Genomic DNA, 26,875 nt, shown 5'->3' on the forward strand with positions numbered 1-26,875 from the left:
ATCAATTGATAATTAGGGGAAAGAACTTTGTAAAGTTGTTAATATAAATAAATAGGAAGCATTATAATTTAAAAAAATAAATCACAAAAATTAATTTTTTTAAGGGAAAGAAAGGGGAATCACTAGTGATTATTTACCTAAGTTCTACTACAGGAAGAGCTCTGTGAATACTAAATGTATATCTCACATTTTCTTCCTTTCTTCTTCTATGACCTCTCAGGGCAGCACTTATTTATGTGCGAAAATACATCCAAGGTGTTAATTAAAAATTAAAAAAGAAAGGCTGTAACAGATGCATAAGTACACCTTGGATAAATGTGTTGTAGTTCTAGGGAGCCATCCTCATTGCCCTCTTCTCCTCCCTTACCCCCTCCCCGTCAATATCACCGCTTCATCTGCTCATGTGGTGCACACCTGTGGCCTGTTGGCAGTGAACTTGATTGCAGCATGGGAGAGCTGTAATGAAAAGCAAAGATGGATGACAAGAACAGACATCATAATACACGTGGGTTATTTGGTGTATTATGCAAATATTGAATTCCCAGCTCCATTTTTTTCCCCTAAGGCATCACATATTGATCTCATCTCATTCTCTTCCTCTCCTCCTCTCTCTGCCAATGATACAGGAGTGAGAGTGGGAGGGTAATAATCATATCATTAATTCAATTTAAGAATCTCTTCAGAATATCTAAAATATTTATTCTTCATTCATTTACAGTGGTAATTTATAAAAGCAAAAATCTCTTCTTTCTCCCTTTTTCTCTTTTTTTTCTCTTCCTTCCTCCTTTCTTTCCTCTTTCTCTCCTTCTCTCCCTCCCTCTCTCTCCCTCTCCCTCTCCCTCTCTGTTCCTTTCCACTTTCCAGGATTTAGATTTGTAAAATCTAAATCCATAATTCAAACCTACAGACTCTTCAAACTCTATTTTACTAAATTCTCCTATTCAGGCAGTCAGCTAACATTAAACATCTAATATATGACAATTAATGGGTTAAGTTCTGGGGTCACAAAGAAGCCCCCAAACATCTCCTGCTCTGAAGGAGCTCACAGGCTAATAGGGGAGGCAACATACAAATAATTATGTATAAATAAAATATGCACAATAAATTGAGGATAATTTCAAAGAGAAAGCACCAAGATTAAAGGGAATTGGGACTATAATTTGGCAGCAGAAAAAGTGAGGGGTTCTATAGAAGTTGATCTAGGTTGAAAAAGTTGAGCCTTTAGTTAGAATACCCAGTTCCTGTGTAATATAGGAAACTTCGAGTAGTCATAAACCAGATACACTCAAATTTTGATGTAATTGAATCTAGAGGATGCAGGTTATTTGCTGTCATTAGAGTATAGCAGTTTTGGTTTTTGTTTTAGTTCTGCTAGAAGGGTCTGTATAGTTGGGCCAGACTGAATTAGAATATGTTTGAGTGGTGACTATTCTGTTGAGCTTCCTTTTGGAGCCAATAGGAAATACTTGGCCAGAATCCAGTTTTTGGACTCCAAAGAAAAGAAAGCCCATAATTTACACAAAACATGGAAAGAGTAGCAGAGGAGGAAAGAATCATAGGGGAAAAAAATAGGTTTTTAGCCTATTGTCTTAAAATCACATGTATGTACATGCGTAATATCTCTTCTGTAGTATTCATATGGTATCCATCTGCATGCACAATATATGTTTTAAGTTAGATATAATAATTATAATTTAAAAATGACATTTGGATAACTTTAGATGATTAGGCAGTTCTCCCACAAATATTGATTTCCGTATTAAGAATGGAACAAAAAAGATTTTCCTCAAGCAAAAGTTCTCTTTTCAGAGAGATTTTGAGTTTTCATATTTTCTTGGTTATATCCTAGGCCTCTAGTAGCATTAATGGGCTTTACCCCACATGGAGCTTTGAGCTCCTTGTACCGCTGCACACTGATCCCAGGTCAGTGTGATGCGTGAAATCAATTTATTTGAATCTCTTTGCCTCTATAGGAATTTGGCAGTCCGCCAGTTGTTTTCATTTAATGTTCTTTGTGTTGAACACAGACAAGCAGGCAGGCTTTTGTATTCCTCTCTCTTTGGGTCTCTGTCTCTCTTTCAGCCAATATTTTACTCTATGGATTTTTAGATGAAGAAGGACTATATTATTTATAGGTTTCTAATCATTGCTTTCAAGTGTGATTTTTTTTTTTTAATAAAGCTCCTACTAATTTTTTGACCTGGGTAGGGGCATTTCTGTGCTTTAGGGTGAATCTTAGGAGAATTACTACAAAAGGCATTTTGGGAATTTAGTTAATGGCCATAAGGTTTCTGAAAGAGGAGAATAAAATAGAGCATATCAATTTTTAATTACACAAAATATTTTCATTCTGAAAACTGAAAATGCCAGTCTTATGTACTCTGTTTTTAAAGGAAGGATTTTGAAATTAGTAATAAAGTCTGCTCATTGTGATCAAATTGTGCTTTTTTTTTTTTTTTTTTTTTAAGAATAGTGTTGTGGTATTTAGGATGAAAAGGTGTTGTGGTAAATAAAATAGTTAAGAGGGATCATGGTATCCTAGATTTAAAACTAGAAGGGACTTTAAAGGCTTCATTTCACAGGTGAGAACTGAGACTTTGAAAAGTTAAATGAATTGCCCAGGATCACAACTTAGATCTTAAGTTGAACAGGTCTGCTGCCTTGTGGGCAGGAAAACCTGGCTTTATGATCTTGGGTTGACTCCTGACTCTTGAGTTGTAGAAAGTATTACAAAATGTAAAAGGAAGCTTCCATACTTAGAGCTTTCTGGTACTGATGAAATCCTAGCTTTGGATCAAAGAAATAAATATTAATATTAATAATCATTATTAATATTAACAATAACTGAGGGTTATTTTTAAGTCTTGTGAAAACTTTTCCAGATCACAGAGGAACTGTTTTTCTCATCTTGATCAAGTTGTGAATTTTAAACATATTGGTTGTACCATTTATAAGCTATCATCTGTTTATCTGTAAATTATCTATACATATAGATATCTATCTATATGTATGATATGTGTAGGTAGGTAGCTTGGCAGCAAAAGTCCATCATTACTAATCCCTAAAATAGAAAAGTAAAAGAAATTAACATCTATCTAGATTCCCATAAGTACTTTTTCTTTTTTTTTCTCCCCATAACCTTTCAAATATTATTTATTTATTCACATTTTTATATTCTTTTTTTAAATAATTGCTTTTTATTTTTTAAAATGCAAAGTTTTCAACATTTATCTTTGCAAAATCTTGTGTTCCAGATTTTCCACTCCCTTCCCACCTCTTCCTTCTTCTAGACAGCAAGTAATCCAATATAGCTTAAACGTGCAATTCTTTTAAACATATTTCCACGTTTAGCATGCTACACAAGAAAAATCATATCAAAAAGGGAAAAAAACGAGGTAGGAAAAAAACCCAAGCAAATCAACAAAAAAAGGTCAAAATTCTATGCTGTGATCCACATTCAATCTCCATAGTCTTCTCTCTGGGTGTGGATGATTCTTTCCATCACAAGTCTATTGGACATAATCTTGTTGCTGTAGTACCCTTTCTTATAAGTTAAATAGCTTTATCATCCACTTACCTATTGTTTGATCAGTCACACTTGACTCAACATGACCCCATTTGGGGTTTTCTTGGCAAAGACATTAGAGTGGTCTGCCATTTCCTTCCCCAGTCTCCATGTTTTATATATATGTTTTAAGATTTTATGTACACATACACATACGTGTGTGTGCGTGTGTGTTCATCTATATTACATATAGACATAGAGAGGTTAAGGGACTTGCCCACAGTCATGGGACTAATAATTGTGTGAGGAATTGAACTTGGGTGTTCCTCCCAAGTTCAACAGACTTTATTACCTTGGGAGGTATATACATTACCTCACTTCCTCCCATCTGTATGTTTTACACATGTACACACATATACAAATATGTATATAGATTAATATGGATATACACTCACCTATCCATATATATGTGTGTATGCATATATATATATCTTAGAGTTTGTATATATATCTATATGTATGCTATATATGGATATATCTAGGTAGATAGATATCTCTTATCTACAAAAAAGGTACCGATAATAATCTGGACAGATGCTAATTTCTTTTGCTTTTCAATTTTGGGGGCTGTTAGTGATAAGAGCACCTGGCTTGAGTCTAGAAGGCTTGAGTTCAAAATGTGACAGACACTAGTTGTGTGACTCTAGGCAAGTCACTTATCCACTTTTGCCTTAGCCAAGAAAACCCCAAATGTGCTTACTAAGAGTCGGGACATGACTAAAGCGATTGAAAAACAACATTCATGATAAACGTTTTGCTGCCAAGAAGTCATTTTTTTCCCCCCCTTTGTGCTTTAATCTATTTATACTGGTTTGTAAGATTGCCGGCCATTCTTGGGAGGATTTATTTCTGGGGTCTGTATTAGAAGGGAGAGAATGAAGGGAAGGGAGGGGAGAGGGAGGGAAGAGTAGAATGCTTGTTGCTCCAGGCAGTTCTAGAGGAAGTTGATATTCAGAATCCTGGAGCCTCTGCAAGTGGGGTCAGACTCATACACAGCAGCCCTGCTTCCTTGTTTAATTACCTGAAGAGCAAAACATCCAGTTTGAGCCTATGTGAAAACTCAGTATCTGTAGTAAGCAGTGTGGTGCTCTGACATCCTGCATGGCCAGCCCTGTCTGTCCGTACACGTCAGGTCTGGTTCCTGACAGCAGGCTATCTCTGCAGGGCCTGGGTTCCTTTCATTCACAAGGCATTGTGTGGAAGAGGGTTTGGTCAGGAATTTGAGGTTCCTGCCAGCACTGTTCTCTGGTCTCCCAGCCTGGACTACATTGACAGAAAAGCTTGATTTATATATATAAATTTAAAAGCAGATTTATATATATATATATATATATATATATATATATGTATATATATATATATATATATATATATATATATATATATATATATATAGTGTGTGTGTGTATATTACATAACAGATGATTTACACACACACACACACACACACACACACACCTCCCACCCTCCCACCCCCATTTTAGTACTTTTTAGTATTCTCTCCTAAAATTCTGGCATTGGTATATAACACTCTGTATACCAATAACAACAAATATTAACTAATTTCTGATGTTGGTTTTCTGTGCTTCCTATTTCCTTGTTCATTTAATACAATTTAGCTCGTAGACTGGGGATGGTTCAGTGTTAATTATACTATCTAATACCCAAAATAAAAATTTTAAAGTTTGTAAATGTAATTGAGCTCATTTTAAATAAGGGCTTTCCTCAAAACAAACTTCTTACAGGGTTATAAGTTTTAAAATTAAGTATTCCCTTAGATTTTGAATGTGGTTATTGACCTTTTCTATAGGGTATTCATAGCAATTTTTATTTCATAGAAAGGGATCAGGGAGGGATCTCTGAGAATGTAAGAGATATGTAGCCATTTTGAAGACCTATGGCAGCTGTTAACAGAAATGTTTGAGGAAGGTTATATCAAAATATCTTTTACAGGGATCTAGTGAGTATGAGTGGATTATCTTTTATTTTTTAAAAGCAAGCTGAAATTCTCTAGGTCCTTTATTTTGCTATGTGGATAGATGTGGAAGATAAGGGGATGGAAGGTTGAAATTATGGCTACATGTGATTGATTTACTTTTTCCAACTTATTCATTAAAAAGGGTACATTTATAATTCTGGTTAACGTTAATAGAAGTTGCATATGTGTAATAGGATATATTTATGCTTTCCATGTTATATAGCTACAGCTTGGAAGAATTAATACAGCCCAATTTGAAAGAGCTTATCTAAGAAATTTGTAAGGTTTTATGAAAATGGCATTTTCCCCATATTACTTTTATAGGACTATTGCGGACATTTAGTGCATTTCTTTACTTGACTAGCAAAAAATATGTATGATCATTTAAACAAGTGGAGAAGAGTCATGTGATAAAATTGGTATCACCATGATCTATTAGGCTGAAGCATAATATAGTTTTGCCATAAGTGTTATACATATGCCTGAGGATATGCATGTTTATTTATGTCTCAGCCTGCTGCATTCCTTTGGATTATTTTTCTTTTTAACATCAGTGTAAATATGAAAAGGGGGGGGGGAAGAAAACCCATGAATAACTTACATTAAACCTCTTGTCAATATTTCTAACATTCTCCCACTAGTACATTTTAAGGTAGTCTTGGTCCTGGTCTTTGAATCCAGATAGCATTTCCCAAAAATGGACATCATTAACACCATTTGTAGCATTAGACTTTGGCAGTGAATACAACAACTAATGTAAGAAGATCAGAGGACTTTGAAAAGTGAATAGGATGAATGTGGATTGAAGGAAAGGGGAGAGTGGAAAAGGGTAGAAATGAACTAGGGAAAGAAGATGGCATCTAGCACTTACGAGGTGTTCAGACACACGTTAAATGAATGAATGAATAAATAAATGAACACAGTGGCAAGATCTCAAAAAATGGAGATAAGGAGGGCAGGAAAAAAGAAGGAAGTAGAACAAAGAAACTATATCCCTCAGTAACAACAGATTTGTTCCAATTATAAATAGGACACAAAATATGGGAAAAAGCCTAAGAAACTAATTTAGCTACCTGAATGTTGGGAGAGAAGCATCATGTTATCTTTATCCCCTGAATAAAGATGATAGTAATACACAAATTTAGAGTATTAAGTTTTCATTCTATAGTTCAGCTGTAGATGTGGAATAGTTTTTAAATACCTCAACTAAAAATGATAGCTCAAAAATAACTTTTTTTTTTTTTTTATAGTAGTAGTATTCCCATTTTACAGATGAGGGAAATGAGCCTCAGAGTTTAAGGAACTTAACTGAGGTGACTCCACTATAACAGAGTAGGAGGTAGCACTGCATCCCAGGGCTTCAGCCAAAGGCTTTTGATTCTGGTATCCTTGAAATAAATCCACCGAGATGAGGACAAGAAATTAAGATAGAATTTCTTTTATTTCTTTCATTTATTATTTCAATATTGCACTCTATTTTATTTTGTATCTAGTCCGAATCAGGGTGTATCTGACATCTAGAATTATACCAGGGTTAAATCACAGTGCTAGGTATGATTTTGACATGAAGCTTTTTTTGTAAATGAGATTTCTTAGTTGTACAAAAAAATCCAGTGGAACTCAAAACTGTATTTTAGTGAACTTAGAATTTGCATGTCAGTGTGGCTCATTATTGTGTGGATTGTGTTAATTTGTAAAGTGCAGTGAGCAAAAGGGAGTTTGTTAAAGGAAAATAAGCCTTCTTCAAAAGAATAATGTGATCAAGAAATGCAGGGATTTGTATTGCTGTGTATTTGCTCCACCTGGTGGATTTTGTTGAAAGTGTTTTAATCTATGTTAATGATAAGGAGACTAGCAATTCTAAACTATATAGAGACAGATGAAACTTTCTTTACTTCCAGAGACTATAATTGTAGATTAATAAAAAAAAAAAAAAGAAACAAGAAACCAACAACCCACATTTATACATCTTTTGTCTATTTTTTCTTTGAATGAAATTTTTAGGAAGGCTATTATATAAGAATAAAGATCATACTTTATTTTCAAATGTATCTAAAGTTCCATGAAATAATAAGTTCTCTAATTGTTTGACTTTTAGGCTAGCCAGTGAATGAAATCAGCTGTTGAGGCTATCTTTTTGGTATACACACAATAATTTGTGGCAACTTGTAATAAGCTACATTTCTATGGGAGGTGGGATAATAAAATGTGTGATGCATTTGTGCATCTGCACATGGGTAAAGTCTACAATTTACTGAGCTTATAAAGATGGCTTTCTCTGGAAATCTTAAGGATTCAGTACCACTTTGATCATCTCATTGTTTTCCGGATTTTCCTTTTGCCTTCCTTAGACTGTTACAACTCTGTAACAGAAGGTGAAGTTTTGAAAACAGTGTCTCCATATGCAAGGGATTTGGAGACCTTTTTATTGTCTTTAAAATTGTCATTCATAGTCCTCATTAGCATTTATTGTTGCAAGCGTACAAGCAGAAAATGTGAAATTGGTATGTCCTGAATAGCCCCACAGAGCTCTGGAGCCCTCCAATTTCGCCTGCAGTGTGGTGTGGGGTGGGCTTTGAGAGAAAGCTGTCCAGATGGCAGCCAGCTCTGAGCAGGGCTGCCGGTTTTTGTCTCTGGTGCTGAGAGGAGGGAAAGTTCATTGGAGCATACGCCATCACCCCTGCGTTTTAACAAAAACTAACTGGCCAGCAGTAAGAATGGGGAGGTGGGGACATGGAAACAAAGGTTTTCAAGAGAATGCTACAGCCTTTTTCAAATGAATAAAATATGGGTAGTTACTGATTCTCTCATATTAGCTTAATGGAAATTCTCATGAAAAAATAGAACAAAAATTAAATATACAAATGATAGGTTGTGGATAGAGTCATATATATATGCTATAAGATGAAGTTTAACTTTTGTATGGGTGCAGAGGGAGAATTTGGAGAAGGGGAGGCATTTAATAAAGAGAAGGTTCTGCAAAAGAGTTTGATAGTAAACTCTTAGATAAATAAGACATTTAAAATCTCCAAGTACTTTTATCTTTCTTTAGTTCTTTTAAAACGTGGTTTTGGTTTAACAGTATGATGAGATTTAAAGTGCCTATTGAGAGGCTGTAATTTATCCTGGAGATGCAAGTTTCTGCTTTCCTTTTAACATGCCTTCCCCAAACATCAGTTTATTGAGTAGTGATTAACAGAAATATAGTTGGTGAAATGAGCTATTCTGAAGAGTTTTTGCCACCAAGACAATTTAAAAAAAAATTAGAAATTCCAGGAACTGTGAATACAGATTAACACTTTCAATAAATGTTATTTCACAAATCCTGAAAAAGTTTATTTATTGAAATAATGATAAAGGTTGCCAAACTTTTTCAAAGAATGAAAAAAAATAGTTGTAGCACTTGGAACAATTACTTGTATGTTTATGTTAATATCAGTTTTTAAAAAGAAACAAAAAAAATCCCCATATAGACTATTTGGAATATCAGCTTAGTTGTTTTAGAGTTTTATTCCTATGTCTTCCAATTTCAACTTGAGGGCACATTATTTACTCATTTTTGATGAGGGAGAGAGGGGTTAACATTCCAGATATACTGGAAACTTGAAGCTTTTAGTTTCCTGGAAGTGATAGGTAAGCCCTTAAGGGTCATGACTCCTGACTCAGCCACTTTCTCTGATAGACTAGTCTGCCTTTTTATACATACAGACTTGTTCTCCACAGGATACCTTATTGTCAAGGATTTGGGCCAGTCTAGTTGCAAATGACCCTGTAGAACAGAGCTATGTGATTTCTCTGTTGTCTGGTAGGTCTCACCTATTAAGAAAAGCCTTCTCTATCCCAGTCTGTTTCCTCTTTAATTGATTTCTTCTTTTACTTGTACTTTGGTCCTCTTGGACTTCCCTAAATAACCCTTTAGCCTTCATAGTAGTGTTTATATACTCTCCAAATACTTGAGATAGTTATCTTGCTTCCTGTTCTTTGTCATGTAACTAAGGTCCTTGTGAGCAGTTGAGAAGCCACAGAGCCTTGTTGAACAGATAGATAGATACCTGAGGAAATAAGTTAGGGAAAATGATATGATTATGATCTATACATTTACATCAGACTTATGGAAAGAATTTACAGCTAAAATGTTCCCATAGAATACTTTAGTTTTTAATGGACTTTAAATTAAAAAAAAAAAAAAAAAAAGGTTTTATCTGTTTTCCTTGACTCCACTCTAGGTTGGTATTCTTTGATTTCTGTTAACTCACATATAGGTCATTTTGTTTTGTCCTCTGGATAAGGTATAACTGGATTTATTTCTGTTGCCAGGAATCAATATATTATTCAGTTTCCTAAGTACACTTTTAGATGTCTTTCAGGAGCAGAAACAAATTAACATACATTTTTATTAGGTGCTGTATCTATTTAATTGACTGTCAAACTGATGGGAAGTTAGGAAGCCATCCAGAGGAGAGGTCCATCTTCCTAGCCCAATGTGTGAGTACACATTAGGTGGGTTTGCCCTGTCAGTGGATGCCTTAAGAAAACACTAATAGTTTCCAGCTGGGTGGAAAATCACAACCTTTGGGGTCTGACAAAACTAGCAGATTTGAATTTGAAAGCAGAGCTAATGCTTCCATTTTATTTTTTACCACTCGCCCATAAATGATTATTTTCCAATATGTCAGCCTCATTTGGTGGCCAGTGGTCTGAAAGTGAAAGTGGAACAAGCAAGCGGAGAAATCTGGACATTAGTGAGTCCGCCCATTCAAGCTGGTGTGCCACTTTGTGGAAGGGTCTACCCTAAGATCAGGGGGGTCCTAATGACCATTCATCAATGCTCGTTGACTGATCATTGAGTGCCTTCTCATTCAGTTTATCAAGTCTTGCACATAAAAAGTCAGAATAAGCCTTATTCAGCTTTGTTAAAGCCAACTAGGAGTAAAATGCTCCATTTGAACCCATTTTGCCCTTGTTTTTTCACTTTGTTAATGCAGCCTTGCTTAAATGAGTGCCTTTATTGGGTCGGTTAGAATATCTGAAACTATTAATTCTCTTGTATTGAATAGCTGGTGGCAGGCCAGAGCAGATGGGGTAGAAAAGTATTTGGTTGGGTGTATTGCTTTCAATTAGGATCAATGAGGTTTCAGCTCCTTTGAATTAACTCACTTAATACCCACTGTGTGAAGTCACAATGTATCACAACAGCCTGCTAGAAGCAGAGAGGAAAGTTGAGAAGACCTGCAGAAAAGCTTTGAGTCAAAATCTAACTTCACTGTAAGGGAGAGCTTTCATTAACTACAGATGCATTTCAGTAGACTTGTGGTCCCTGTTGGCAAGTCAGGTTTGAACAAAAGATAATCTGTACTTTAAAGCTAGAATGTTTTGGAAATAAATGAAAAATACCCTGGAGTAATACAGTACACAATCCTGCCTTTCTAGTATGTGATATAAATCTATTGTAGTAAACTGGTTTGTGTATATTTTTGAACAGAGCCCAATTTGATGCAGTTGGCTACTTGTTTTCAAATAGAGAGAATGTGAAAAATGGTTAACAAAAAGAAGACTAGTCAGTTAAAAACAAACAAATCTGCTTTTTTATAAAAAAAAATCTAAAGATAGGTATTCTTGATGCAAAGAATTCACATAATTATTTATAATGAAGGAATAGCATTTAATAGGTTAGCCCAGGAATCTCTCTCTGTTTTTAAGCTATTCCCTGACCAGTTGCATCTGTAAAGAATTTCCTAAATGGTGATGTGACAAGAGTTTATTTTGTATTGGGCAGAATATTCAAAATGGCCTTAATTTATTCTGTTTTTTGCAAATCTATAAATTTGTGATGTCATTGAATCCCCCTTTTTTGACATAAGGCCTGAAAGCAGGGATTGCCCCCCCCTCTGTTTTTTTTAAACCATGCCTTCACTTTTCTTAAGGAAAAAAGTTATTTCTAAGTGAGAAACTATATAAAAACACAACATTCAGGATGCCTTCAGGTAGGACTGCCAAATGGATTGTTGCCTGCCTCAGTGTATTAAATAATAAAGGTGGGGGGAGGTAACCTATGCAATGCAGCTGGTTGCTTGAGAAAATGCTGAACTAGTCTCAGATGCTCAGGCATTCTCTTAGCCCCTTCTACAATCAGATTTCTAGGTGAGAATCTCCAGGGATCCAGGTTTTGTTGACGTGGATCAATTTAAAGTGGCAATTACTGTAGTCAGATAACAGCTTAAAAAGCCTTTTTACACATAGAAAAGATACAGAATCACACAGCATATGGAAGTTCAATTTTCTGAGATATGGTTTAGGGACTTTCAACCTACTGATATTAAGACCCAGTTTTAAAACCGGATATCATCCAGTTTTATTAAAACATTGTGCATTTTGACATGTGGTTTTTCTATTTTAAAAAACGAGTCTGTGTGCATATTAATGAAAGCTTGGGTTTCCAACTGTGAAAATGTTTTTTTTTTTTTCCCCCCAGGTAGACATAGCATCTTAAACTAAAACAAAAATCCAAAAAACAAACATGGGCTGCTAACATTGAGTTTGAAAAAATACCCTATTTAAAAATAAAAATACAGAAATTCAGGGATGGCAGTTCTATAAAGCCCCCTATGGCATGGATTTAATTGATTATCACACTCACCCCTGCTATAAAGCTTTCTGTCATAAGAATGTTTCAGCTTGGCTCTTAACTGTACTGAAATCCATTACACAGAACCTCATTACAAGTGACATCTAACTAAGATGAACAAAAAGATTGGCCTCATAAATAGGGTGCAGTATACTATTAGTGACAGAACAGAGTAATCATTATGAATTGTAGTCTTTTTACAAGTTGCATTTGACAATGATGGATTTTTGTGGGTTTCATAGATGAAGTAGCTCTTATTGGGTGCAGCCTTTAGGTGCTGTTGAAGTTTTTATTCACTGACATTGTTTATCAGAGATGATTTATTTTTTGTTTATGTGGGGGATGCATGTATGTACCTGTGTGTGTGTGTGTGTGTGTGTGTGTGTGTGTGTGTGTGTGTGTGTGTTGAAACAGCTTGGGCTCTGTTGTGCTTTTGGGAGAAGGTATGAGATGAGTGTGTGTGTAGATAAGTCTTTGCCCATGTTCCCAAATGGGTTTTATCAGTTCTTTGTGGCAGCTAGCAGAAGAAATTCATTGAATCTGACAAGGGCTAAAAGCATATATAGTATGTATTGTAGGCAAGACATGCTGAGTACCACCAAGGGATAGCAAGAGTTAAAGGTATAAAGAAAGGGCTTACGTCTGTCATATTAAAGGAACATACAGACTTTTCAGAAGATCCTGTATTGTATCTTTTCTGTGTTTATAGTGAAGTGAATAGACATTGGGAAAGTAAAGTCAAAGGGACCCTGCATATGCTTGTCATTCATTGTGTTGCCAAAGAAAAAAATATTTTCCTGTAATAAAACACAAATACATGAACCTCTGAAGATTTGCAAGTGTTAAATTGAAGATGAGTTTTAAAAAAAAGCAGTATTTTCCTCATGCCTGGCATTTTTGTGTGTTTAGAGAAGGCATGCTAGTCAGGCAGGCTATGTTTCTCCTATGAGGCATGGATGTTTTACAAAGGACTAAAGAGGGACTGCTGAGAGGAAAATAGCCAGCTTTAGATAAAGCACCATAACAAAGACTTGTAGTTTTATATATCATGGTGTCCATTAAAGCTTAATAGGGAAGAGTCCATTGAATCTAGCTCAGCATACGTTATTCATGGGAAGGATAAACATTTAAGGGTGTGCAAAAAAAAAAAAATCAGAAATCGGGAAGTTGTGGTTGTTTAGCTGCTTTTGAAAAGGCTTTACAGGGAAGATTTTGTTTTCATCTCCCATGGATCCTTATGCAAGGTAAAGGAGAGTAAGCTGCAAATGTTTGGAACATATCAATGCAGGAATCCCAGGGGGTTAAAAGCACTCTAGTAAAATAAAAGTGGTCTGCTTTTTCTAAGTGTGCTCTATTTTACACATACTACTGAGAAATTGATAAAGAGAATAATTCTGATACTTTGCTCAATGTGAGAAATTGGCTTAATATTTTAAAAAATCTTTTAAAATAGGCTTTTATACTTGTTTTGAATTTCCAACAGAATAAACAAGCCAATGTGTGTGTGTATATGTGTATATATATATATATATACTTTTAATTAAAAAAATCAAGTCCTAAATTATAAGTTAAAATAAAATATTGAAGGAAATGTATTTTACTTTTGGGAGTGAAAGGAAGCAGAGGTCCTAGTAAGTGGCCTCGCTGCTATTCATTTTGGCAAAATAAGGGTTAACTTTTTGGAGGAAAAATGAATTATTCAGTGTTTAGCTTATCATTCTGTAGTTTACTTTCTGTTCTGTGGTACTCTGGAACTTGCCAGTGAGAGGTAGAGTAAGAGGAGTCAGCTGAGGGGAGGTAGGGGTTGTGATAATTTGCACACACATCCCTGTCATTGTTCTGCCTGAAGAGACAGGGCTGGGTTCAAGGCCACATGTGCTCCTGTCATCATTCACATTTCTGCTCCAAGTGCAATACGGAGTGTCAGCTCTCCATCTGTCTTTGCCTGGCAAACGCACGCGCCCAGCATCCTGCCTCCAGCTACGTTGCCACAGTCAGTTCTGATGGCCCTCCTCACTTCCCTGTGTTCATTCCAGAACAGGAGGCACTGAGCCCTAAATAGGCTTGCTTTTAGGAGAGAGCCATTTACATTGTGGTACACTTGATTTAAGGATGCCTGGTGAGTTAACATTATTCAGATCTTCTTTTTCATTTTTAAAGGAAGAAAAGCTTACTTTTTAAATTATGTATGGAAAATGAAATTCTGTACCATAAAATGTACAGTTTTCAGGGAACTTAATCCTAATGTATGCATGTTTATGTGTATGTATGTGTGTGCGTGTATAATAGATTGGGGAAGGGGCAGAAGTGGGATGGGAGAGAAGATGGGTTAAGAGAAGCTTAACTAAGATAGTGGTTCAGTCTGTGAAATTGCTTTCTGTGTATGTGTGTGTGTAAGAAACAGTGAAAATACACCCTGGTTTAATTTATGGGTGCAGTTTACTCTGTGGCTTAAGCTTTTGTTGACTGGCAGCTATACTTGATATCAGTGACCAGAACATCCCAATTGTATCAATAATTTCAGGTGTAGAGGAATCCTGGGAAAAGATCCTGGTTTATGCTCTAGCAGACTGGTAGAAGGACTGAATAAATGATTTTAGTCTTGCCCTAAACTGCAGTCTTTTAGATGCCATTAGGCAAATCAGTGAAATCAGTCAACAACAACAAAAAAGCCAATCATATGATTTTGTTGAATGAGAGAAACTGGTGGAACTAGAAATCTAGTGTTTATCAGTTTCCTAGGAAAAATGTTATCTTTGGAACCAAGACGGCTCTCCTAATTGTTGCCAGGGAAAGCAGTACTCCCTTTCTACTGGACTGCCTGGGATGAGGTTTCAGTGAGAAGTCTGACCAGAGAATGGATTGTATATTCAGCTTTCTGAGGGACTGAATTGAGAGCCATGTGCCTGATGAAAGCAGCTCATCTCCAGATAAAACAGCCAGGGACATGCAAGCGTTCTACAGCTGGCTGATTCTTGCGGATTATTTGGTCAGGACAAACAGAAAAAAACACTGCTCCTGGTTAGTCTATCCACCTTGCAAATGGTAGATAGTATTTGAAAACATTAACTGCCAGTTTTTTTTTAAACCTTAGTTGTATGTAGGTATCATTAGTTTGAGAATGCTTTCCTCTTTCTGGATTTTTTGCTTCCTACTTTTGGCCATCATTGGTATATAAGTATAAGAAGGTTTTAGTTGTGATTGCACTTTCTTTTCTCTTTCTCTCTCTCTTCAGAAGACTAGGAATTTATATGGTTGAAATATGGGAAATTAATTTGCATAGATAATGACTGAGGTCTTTGAAAGGTCATTTTAACTCTTCAACTTCTCAATTTGATTTTACATAGACTAGTTGGCTAATGATACATCTGTGGTTTGGAGTCTGAAAAATTGCTTATGTTTATAATAAATTGAAGCCAAAAGCTGTTTTATTTCATCAGTTTATACTAATGGCATCGTTTAATCTGATTTTTCTGTTATCACTTAAACCTTCTTGTTTATATTGTAAGTACTCAGCAAATATCTAGTCAATAAATGAATGGAGGGCTTATTTATCAGGTGTTTGAAATCGATTGAAATAATTATTCATGAATAAATGATTAAAAGGAGATGATTAGTACTTTATAAGCCTGTGGCACTAAAAAAATAATCTTTATGATGGTTAAATTTCTAAATATTTAAAGGATATCAAACTATTTCAAAGATTATGTGGTATTGATTTGTCTTTATATTAAATATCAAAATCTTATAAACTGAATAACTTCTTAAAATAACATGTTTATACCATCACCTTCTTAATGAAAAATAGTCCACTGTAAGTGTTAGAAAACCTTGCACTTGGATACAGAGACTACACTAACAGCTGTGAGTGAGAGCATGTGCCAATGTGGAGATACTTGAGCAGATCTGATACTTGGCTATTTTTGACACCCATCTGCACTTTAAAAACTATCCTATAGGGTCTCAGTCTGTTCATAGAATATTTTAGCCCTTTAATATAGATGTGTGTATATGTGTTTTATATGTGTGTGTATATATACACATATAGTCTATATATTTGTGTGTGTACATAAAGACTACATATATATGTATGTATATGTGTGTATATGCATATATGTGTATATATGCAATATTAGCCATCTGGGACAGATTTTAAAATAAACACATTATGTGCAGAAGATTAAAAAGGATATGTTTTATGTAATCTGATATTATGTCATTGCTTTTTTGTTAGACTACATTATTTATATTTCAAAGAATCTTTAGTAGTTAAGGTGTCAGAACTGGTTCCTAGTTGTCTAAAACATGATGTAACAGAGATCAGATTGAGGATCTCTTTCATAGAAATAGGGTTCCCTGGAAACAGATGTTGGCAACCTGAACTTGTTCAAAGAGTCGTCAGTGTTACAATGTGACTGGCTCCTAAACCTTTAATGTTGGCAGGTCAGAAAGCCACAGTTTAGGATTTGCTAGTTAAGAGATCAGTTAGGAAATGTAGATGTCTCTTTTGGTAAGATCATATCCACATAAAATAGACCTAGAGAAGACAAAGGTGGCAACCCAGAACCATGTGAATCTGATAAAGTGTAGAGTTACATATTTTCCTAATGGTCATTTTGCTATATTTAGGAAATAAACATCTTTTTTAAACTTTTTTTTTTCCTTGGTGATATTTATGCCTTAGTGCTTAAAAGAAAGAAACTGTCTTACCCCTGAGAGTTTGGCTGTGTTCAGGTATAGTAGTTTACGCTCAACTTTATGAAATATTTATATATCTATCACTCTTTGTATAGTATTGTCAAAGACCATATGTTGACCCACAAAATACTTCATTATAGCCCTTGGCAGTATTTAGGATTGTTTCCTTAAAAGGACAATAAGTGATCACAGTCACTGTAACCCTGAAATAATGCTGTTCTTTCAGAAGATGGCCTGCTATTAGGTCAGACCACCCCTTCTTTAGTCCTGTTCTCCAGATGTGCTTGAAACTTTTTTTTTTAAAGTTCAAGTTTCAAAAAAAAAAAAAAAAAAAAAAAGCAGAGAGGGGAGGTTGTTTTCAAAATCTGGTTTTACTTAAGACATCTCCATCCTGGAGTGCATTTCATAAATTGCCCACATATTTTTCTTAGCAGAGAACTTAACTGGCTGTAATTTTTAACACATGGCCACATCATGTGATATTTTCAAAACACTTGCACACATAGCTTTAAGAAGGTCCCAGCAGAAACGATTCATCGTCTCACAGCCAGCCCATTTTTTTAACAGCATATCTGCATTTTCCATTTAGTAGAGCTATATATTATTAGCTTACATTTTTGGGTAGTAAAACAGTGCATTGCTGATTGTAAAACATGGACTTTATTATCTGCTGAAAATTGATTTGGCATTTATAGCCACTGTGTACTAGCCTGTTTTTCTGTTTTTAACATTAGTGCTTGCAAGTGATGATTTGTTTAACGAACAAAAAACAAAATTGGTGTGGACAGGCAATTCTTGATATCCTTGGTAACAACATTTGGATCATCTACCTGTGTTTGTTTGTTTGTTTTGGTTTTTAATAGATATATCTAAGTGCCATTATATGATAACAAAATTCACAAATCTATTAGCTGTTTCCTTTGTTGGTGTGCCATTATATCCAATACACATTCTGCTCCCTAAAGTAAGCCTTCTGCCAGCTGTGAAAAGGAACTGGAGAAGCTATAAACACCCTAGACCAAATGTTGACTTTACCCCACTCTTTCCTTTATCACATGAGGTACCTTTGCTTTGTTTCAGGAAGTTAAAAGGAAAGAAAAGCTCACTTCTTACCTCTTTCTCTTTCCTACCCTCAATAGTTGTTTTTGAAGGCCTAAATTCTGATGTATGCAAAGCACTTTCCAAAACTAAGTACTATATGAAGATTAACCACTGTTATCTTGATAATAATTATTATGGGGTTTCATGAAGAGTAACTGTAATACCTGGGATATATAATCATCCTGACAACGCCTAGGCTAAAAAACTGAGAACTTCATGAAATAATAGAAAATGTAATGAAATAAGGTGCTAAGGTATTAAGTAATAAATGCTTTTTATGTTAGACTTAAAAAAAAACCTAGCATGTTAGATATCATTGAATTTTGTAATGGTACGGTCTCGGTGCTTCTGAGTTGGCTATAAAATTTTATTTTATATTTCCTTAAACTTACTGTCTTTTTGTTCTCATCTACTTCTAGACTTTCATTTTTGCTACTTTTATTATAGTTTTGATGCATGGGTGGAGGCTGTAGCATAACTGAACATATATTATTTGGAAGTAATTTCTGTATGGATATCAGATTTTTCATTGCTAACAGAATTAGCCATTAGTTTAAATGACTCATAACTTCAGAACAATAGAATTTCACACCTGATGAAGAAACGGGTTTATCTGGCTAGCTTTTTGAAGCAGCTGTTTGCATTAATTAATATTAATGTAAATGTACTTTATCAGAATGTCTAGCTTAATTATGTTTTTAAACCTATAAAATTCTAGTCAGACGAAATGAGGGAATCCTTCTGAAGTCTCGGCAGATGTATGTAAACATCTCTGAATCCAGAATGCATCTTTAGTGATATCTTATGGAATTTCATTATTTTGGGGGCATGAGGTCACAGGAACCATTTTGAAATGGATCTTGTTACCTAAAAGTTTGAATGTAAACTATTGGAATGTGCAATATGGGAATAGGTAAAGATGGAAACTGATTATTAAAGCTGTTTTTTTTTTTTAAAAGATGAGAGAAATAATTGCCTTTACGAATTTGAATAGTCTTGAATAAAATATAAGAGGATGTATTTGTGAGAAATGATACTTATTGCCTGATAATTGGATTTAAAAGTTGCAAGATATAATTTTCCCCCTAAATCATCTATTTCTTTGCTTCAGTCAGTCCTTAAAGATTGTGTTACTTTATAGAAGAGCTTCAAATGCTTATATTTTAGAGTTTCTTGACTCATGGTTTAACAACACACTTGTACAAAATCCTTCTCATGTGAGGCAGTTTTGTTTGTTTTTTTTTTTTTTAAGTTCTACATTTTTGAGGGGATTAGGCCACTATATGGTCTTTTGGGAGCAGGAAAATGAAGGTTTGCTTATTTTGCAATTGTGTCATTAATGCTAGTCTTAATCAAATGATACTTGTGATTTGACACAATGCATGGCCATCTTTAACTTTTTGGATCAGTATTTATTAAATGGAAAATTTTATAGGACTTTGAGGTAATGGAAAAATCTCAAGGCATCAAAATTGGAATCCATTGACTTAATAACCATATGAAACTGAAAAAGTCACAACTTTTTTGAACATCAAGTGCTTGATTTTGGAAAAGGGGAAAACTACTGCTAGTTAGTATATCTATATCTATGAGGAAGCATTCTATGGCAGATGACAGAAGACCTAATGTTCAATAAAGGATCTGATACTTAATAGCTGAGAATGAATAATTTAATTTTTCTTAGCCTTTGTTTTCTCACCTGTAAAATATGGATGATGAAGTTGTTGTAGGGGACAATGTTTTATAGACTTTAGAGCATTATATAAAATTATTAGTTGTTAGGACTAGTTTATTTTGTAATTATGAGCACAATCTCATGTAAATTAGAGCTATAATCAGTTAATTTACTCTTTTTGTATGTTTGAAATATGTCTCTCATGTTAATAGAAGGAAATTAGCTTTTGTAGGAACTGAAGACATTTATTCATTTGGTTATATTCTTAGTGTATTCATGTTCTTCAGTTGTGTCTTTCTCTTCATTATTTCATTTGGAGTTTTCTTAAAACAGATACTGGCATAATTTGCCATTTCCTTCAGCTTATTGTGTAGATGAGGAAACTGAGGCTCCCAAGATTTAGTGATTTGCTCAGATTCACACAAGTTATAACTTGTAAATGGCTGAGGCTAGATTTCAACTAAAAAAGAATCAGATTGATTTTGGGCCCAGGGATATATTCACTAAGTCATTTAACTACATAACAGAAATTCATCTCGATTTCTCAAAGTCTGCATTTCTGATGTAATTACCAGTCGAGACTTATCTTTCCCACTCAACTGGGTTAATTCCTTTGTGGCTATTGTTGTTTATTTGTTTTTAAACTTTCTTTGGATATAGCCATTATAACTAAATAGTGGCAGCATAATACACAGAAGACCTGGGTTGAAATCTTTTATCTTATATTACTCTCTGCATAATGATGGGCCATTGATTTATTCCTCTTAGGTCTCAGCTTCCTCCTATAAAATGAGGATTGGATTGTATGGCTTCTGACACTGTACCACTCTATTCTAAACTTAAAGTTATCTATCTGAAACCATAAGCACCCAAAGGTTTTAGGTACTTGATACAAATTTTCTTTTCTTTACTTTTTCTCCTTGCCTTTATTTAATTGTATTCTCCAAACCTAGATATAGAGAAGCATGAAAAGAGATAGTTTATTATGAAAAATTCTGGTTTTGGACACTTTTTCTTTTTTACTCTTTATTTCTTTTCTTCAGAGACTATTTCATGCTCTAAATTTACCAAGCTGAAAAAATTAAGGAGATATGAATATATTCAGAATCAAATATATTGTTGTAACTTTGATTTGGATAATGTTTGGGATTGTTCCTGATCTTTGTTTAAAAATATAACCTGTAGTTGATGTTAAAATACTGCCTACAGAAAAGAGAGACTTCTCATAATTAACCACATTTTGATTTGTGTTTGGTGGTTTAAGGTGAACATCATATTAGATATGTTTTTTTCAGATAGCTGAGGTTTTAAAGTATCCACACCATTGAGTTAGTCTATCAGTGCCCTATCAGCACCTTGACAGGCCTAATTGAATCGGAGGAGATGCTCAAGCTGGATTGCCTTTGGGAAATTTAATAAGGCTTTCAGTGATCCTAAGCTATTCCCTCACATACAGTTCCCACCTTTGAAGTGCCATCTCCTGATGGCAAGTTATGTAACTGCATGATCTCAGAAGAAGCAAAATTGTGCATGATCCAAAGGTAATGGGTAATGATTAGAAATAGGTCATATGAAATGATTGGAAATAGGCAGAAACACTTCCAATGAAGATTGGTGTGGGGAAAATACATAAAAATATAATTGAACACTTATTTATGAATACAAAAGAAAAGTAAAAGTGTAGCAAGAGTGAAAGGTTAGAGATATTTAGCCTTCATGTTGCACAAATGGCCTTTGGCACTTTTCAGAAGGATATTATTTAGGAAAAACTTGTAGCAGGATTACCTCAAGGATCCATATTTACTTTGTTCCTTTCATTTGATGATTTCAAATCCTCTAAAACTTAGTACATGACCTTTGAAAGTTGCTTTGACCAAAAAGATCATTACTACTAATGGTGGCTTGGTAATGAGCTTCCCCAGACTTATGTAGGGGGTCAGTCTTTGCATCTCAAACAAGGAGTCCATCACAAGTCCCTACCAGAAATCTTTACAGTCTTGCAATAGCTATATAACCTGTGCTCTACTAACATAGCTTGGAAGAGAACTCAGATTCACTTATGAGTTTTTAGAATGAGACTTTGTTGGGGTCTGGAAGAATATGGACAAAGATTGCACCGCTGTGATGGGATGACATTCTTATTGCTTCAAGGAGTGATTAGATTGTTGAGATTGAGTTCCATTGAAATAATGAATTAGCCATTTGGTTGAGAAACTTATATGTTGCCTCATTCATAGATTTATTAAAGTACATCAAACATCAGTTAGCCTTTTTCTTATTTAGTTCCAGTCATGATTATAGACATTGTTTGAAACAGAAGAGATATTTATAAATAGAATGAGATAATATTTAAGTTAACTAGCATAGTGCCTGGCGCATAATAGATGGTATATACTTATTCTCTTCTTCCTTTAACTTATTTTCTTGATTGCTATAAAACAGTAATGTCTCATGACCTCTTTGAAGTACATGGGAGTTATATTTATACTAAATGGCCCAGAACTACTATGATTTTTAGGTTCTATATCTTAGCTTTGGTAATTTTCCCACTTTCCTTTGCTAGTGATTACTAATCACCTCTTCAAATTAATGTGATTGCTTGTTACAATCCTGTCTTTTTTAATTATTAAACTTAAAATCTTCTATTTGGCATCCAGCATTCAGAGATTGTATGTTCCCTATTTTGATGACTAATAACTTCTTTTTTGGCTTCCTGGTTATAGATGATGTTCTAGGTAATTGAAATTGTCATCCAGGGGCATTCTGAATAGATGAGGTATTAGTGTATTCTTTTTAGAGAGCCTTTAATTATTACTCTGAATTTTACTTGTAAAACCAGTAAGTTTTGGGGACTTGGTAATTTATATATTCTTTGTTTGATTACTAACTCTGGGGTATTAAGCAAGTAACTAACTTGACTTTAAAACCTTTTTGGGGGGTAAAATTTTATTTTATTTTTATTTTGTGTAAAATGGACATAATAGCTCTTGCTTTATTGGATTGCTGAGATCAAATGAGATTATCTGTATAAAGTGCTTTATTGATCCTAAAATACTATATAAATGTTACTTATTGTTATTATTGTAATATTCAAATGAGAATTTCAAGACTTCTAATCAGTGAACTGATCCACAACATTAAAAACTTATCATTTATCTTAACTAATGGTTCAACATATGGATAGTGCTAACTGGTGAAAGCGCCTGCATTTTTTAGTATTAATTGTTAGGCTAGAATTAGCACAAGCATCAGAGAATGGATCCAGACTTTGTTGCACCTCAACTTCAGAGGCTGAATTGAGAACACATTAATCTATAAATAAGAAAATCTTACATCAATTCTCCCTCCACTTTGGTCTTGACTTTTAGTGTTGGATTTATAAATACTTAAGGAAGGGAGAAGCAAATAACCAATGTCATTTACTCATTTTTCTCCCAATACTTAGGACTTTTAAGACTGAGGAACATTGCTTTTAAACATTAATCATTTTATTTGGGAGTCAAGAGAAAGAGCAAATCTGTTACCTAGAGATAAAGCCTATATGCTATCCAATGGCTGTTTACATAGAAACCCAAGTACTTTTTCATGGTTACATGTTTATCTTGATATTATTCTTTTAAAAACCTAGTTGTAAAACTGACTATCCAGAAAATAGTCAAATAAAATGGCAGCTAGAAGAAAACCATTACATTTTGTTTTAAACATTCTATATTCTTCCCATATTCTTTATATGGTTCTTACTTTGCATCTCTCTCACTGAGAAAAAAGATTGACAAATAGATTTTTCCCTCCTTAGTACCCACTTCTTTATAATAAATAAGCAGCACCATTTTCTTGCTAATTATTCTAGACAGGCTGATTTTGAAAACTCTTGAGAAAAGATTATTAGTACAATTTCATCCAATGCATGATATATAGGACACAAATTTAGGGTTGACAGGTACTTCTTTTTTTTTTTTTTTTAATTTAACAACCATCATAAGAAAAGAGCAGTTCCATATACAGAATAGAGCACAAAAAAGAATTATATGTGAAACAAAATTTATTTCATACCTCTTGCTTTTTCAAAAGAAGTAAGTGTATAATGAATTAAATATATTGTTCAAAATTCTCCTATTTGTTTCCTTTGGGATTTCCTTTTCTTCTGTATTTATTATTATTGCTTCATTGTTACTACCCTTTGAATTTCAAATCGCCCCCCCTCCATTAAAATGGTCCAAAAATTAAAAAACAGAACAGTGTAGCAACTAAGCATAGATATGCAAAACAAATACACTCAGTCATATCTGAAAATATATTTCATTTTGCATCTTGAATTTTTCATCTTTTTCTCAAGAAGTAGGTTCATTATAGGTGCTCTGGAGACAGTTGATTATTGCTTTGATCATGTTTAAATCTTTCAAGGTTGTTTCTTAAAATTATTAAAATTTCTGGGAAAGTACTTTCTCAAATGAACCTCTCTCTCTTCCTCCCCCACTATCTCACAGTTTAGCTCAACCATTTTCCAATTCATGGGTAATTTTTAAATTTCCCTTTTCCCCTTTAATTCCTCTTCATAATCAACTACAAAATTGAAGTTTTGTTTTGCTTTGCTTTTATCTATCCCCTCCTCAGCATCTCCAGCTTCTGTTTCTCTGTTGAGTTTGTTGATTTTTACTCTGTGTATATGTATACTCAACCCTTTTTTCTGATTTAGATAAAATAAGGTTCATCTGATACCTATTCCTCAGCAATGCCTTTATCCTTTGTATTCTGGATATTGTTTTTGCAGTCCATTTTCTTTGTTCTCTTAAAACCTTCAAAATAGAACTCAATCTCCTCCAGATCCTTTTCATCTTATTTTACCCTCATTATCAGTTGAAAACTTTAAGCTACATTTTGTTTCTTCTTCTATGTCAAGTGAGCACTTCAACACCATATTGGACTTTCTAGTTGGTTGTTTCCAGTTCTCTCTCTCCCTCTCATTTTCCCTATCTGTTCCTTCTTTCTCTCACTTTCTCTCTCTTTCTCTCACTTTCTCTCTCTTTCTCTCTCTCTTTCTCTCTCTCTCTCTCTCTCTCTCTCTCTCTCTCTCTCTCTCTCTCTCTCTCTCTCTCTCTCTCTCTCTCTCTCCCCTTCCTTCCCTTATTGGTAGTAGAAATTGCTAGCTCTTATGTGGTCCTCATCTCTGGTTCTTTGTTTTCCCCAGATATTCTTTTTTTCCCTTAGAGACCTGATTTCACTTTTAATTTATTTCAAATATTCATATAGGCTTGATAATCATTTTTGTTTTTCTTTGGATCTATAATAATTCTTTGCAGTGTTCAATGTTATTTGTTTACACATTAGTTCCTGGCTTTGTTTCTTGTTTTCCTTTCATGTGTGGTGGCCAGTCTTGCTTAGTCTTGAACTGGATCATCTCAATTCCCATGTTCACTCTACCTTCTAAATTTTTCTGTGATTAGCTTTAGATCTCCTCTATCCTTGCAGTTCAGAATTTTGATGTTCAGAACTCTCTATGGAATCTCTAGACTGAGTGGGTCATTAAGCCCTTGAGTTTTCCAGTCTTAAGGGCTGCCATGACAAAATTATGGTTGCTTCTAAAAGCCGTGGGTTTCTGACCATTCTGAGGCATCTCATGGGAGCTCTCTTCTCCTCATCTGATATAGAACCTTCCAGATTATAGGTCTCATTGATTTATCATCAAGATGTTTTGATTTGTTTCCCTGTGCTGGATTTTTGAGGGGCCCTTTTCTTCTTAACCATCTAGATTACTTTTCATGTAGTTCAGGGATAGATGTTGACCATACTGTGGTTTTAGTGGATTTCCTGATGATTATTTGACCTGGTAATATTTTTAGTTTTTTGCTGGAGTTGATTTAAGAGGTGGTTGTCTACCTCTTTTGTTTAGGAGAAGCTATATATAGGCCATATATATTCTTTTTAATAAAAGACATTACCACAATTGTTTGTTTTTCCTCTTTATATGTAAATTTTTAATTAATTAAATTAATGATGAATTCTTCTCTTCCTCCCTGCCCTGCCCCCCACTTCCCAGAAAGAAAAATAAAATCCTCTGTTATAAATATATATTCAAGTAAAAACATTCCGTTGTTGGCCATGATTTTTTAAAAATATAGCTCAGTCTTCACTCATGTCAATCACTTCTCCTTTAGGAGATAGATACCATGTTCAAGCACTACTCCTGTGGAAATATGGCTGATAAATTTGTTGTTCAGAGTTGAAACTTAAGGATTATCTTTATAGTATTAATATTGTATACCTTGTTCTCCCAGTTCTGATCTCTTCATTCTGTATTAGTCCTTTCAGGTCTCCCTAAGTTCCTCTGAAACTATTCCCTTTCACTTCTTACAATATAATATTCCATCACATTCACTTATTCAGCTGTTTCCCAGTTCTGGGGCCCCAGTTCTTTGTCAGTGCTAATGGAGCTCTTTTAAATATTTTTGTTCATATGAATTTTTTCTTCTTTCTTTGATCTCTTTTGATAGCCCTATTATAAAGTTAAATCTTTTTAAACATTGCTTAGAAAATTAAGACTTAAATTTTGGCTATCAAAGAATATATCTACAATGTATTATGTTTTCATATTAAAAATTGTTCCCTTGAAATGTTGTTTCACCTAAAGTTGGAACCAATGAATGATTTTAGATAAATTGTGACTATACTTGACCTCTGCCACTCCACCATTCTCCTTGAATGGATTTTTTTTTTCAATTATAATTTAACAGCCAAATGTGCTACACAATTAGCTGACTAGCTTTGAGGGAAATAGGGGAGCACTAAGACATGATACTATTCTTCATAAATCAGACATTTTCATGTGGCAAATTAAGGAAGAAAGACAAAGGTTTTGAAAGTCTAGATCAGGTTTGTGTCTGTGTGTGTGTGTTTGTGTTTATACACATACATTGTCTGTCATACACAAAAAAAGAGAATATGATGTGGCTGTTAGTGAGGAGGCTTACTAAAGGAAAATGGTATTAGATGCATATTCTAAAACTTGTGAATGCTCGTGAAATGGAAAATAAAAGGGTATTTTCTTAAGCATGGCTAGTTAGGCCCTCTGGTAATAAAGGCAGATTTTGAAGACTGGAACTAAATTGAATATGAATAATTAACAAACGATGATATTCACCAAAACTCTGGAAATACCATTTTTATCCAGAGTAACTTAGCTTGAATCAAAGATTTTATTTCAGTAAATTTAGAGTATGTATTTATGTGCTGATA

General features: G+C 34.3%; 1 protein-coding gene across 13 annotated transcripts in view; it reads left to right on the forward strand.

Annotated features, from left to right (window-relative positions):
- Window positions 1-26,875, forward strand: part of RUNX1T1 (RUNX1 partner transcriptional co-repressor 1) — a 167,194-nt gene that overhangs the window by 36,602 nt on the left and 103,717 nt on the right. The window contains exon 1 of one of the 13 annotated variants that reach the window (XM_074269655.1): window positions 5,032-14,287. The exons of 11 other annotated variants lie outside the window; for them this stretch is intronic. In XM_074269655.1, coding sequence (XP_074125756.1) covers window positions 14,281-14,287 — 7 coding nt within the window. In that variant the 5' untranslated portion in view covers window positions 5,032-14,280. One more of the 13 variants, XM_074269682.1, reaches the window with a different exon arrangement.

This window comes from Sminthopsis crassicaudata, chromosome 1 (genome assembly GCF_048593235.1).
Source record: "Sminthopsis crassicaudata isolate SCR6 chromosome 1, ASM4859323v1, whole genome shotgun sequence".
In the NCBI taxonomy this organism is placed as follows: domain Eukaryota; kingdom Metazoa; phylum Chordata; class Mammalia; order Dasyuromorphia; family Dasyuridae; genus Sminthopsis; species Sminthopsis crassicaudata.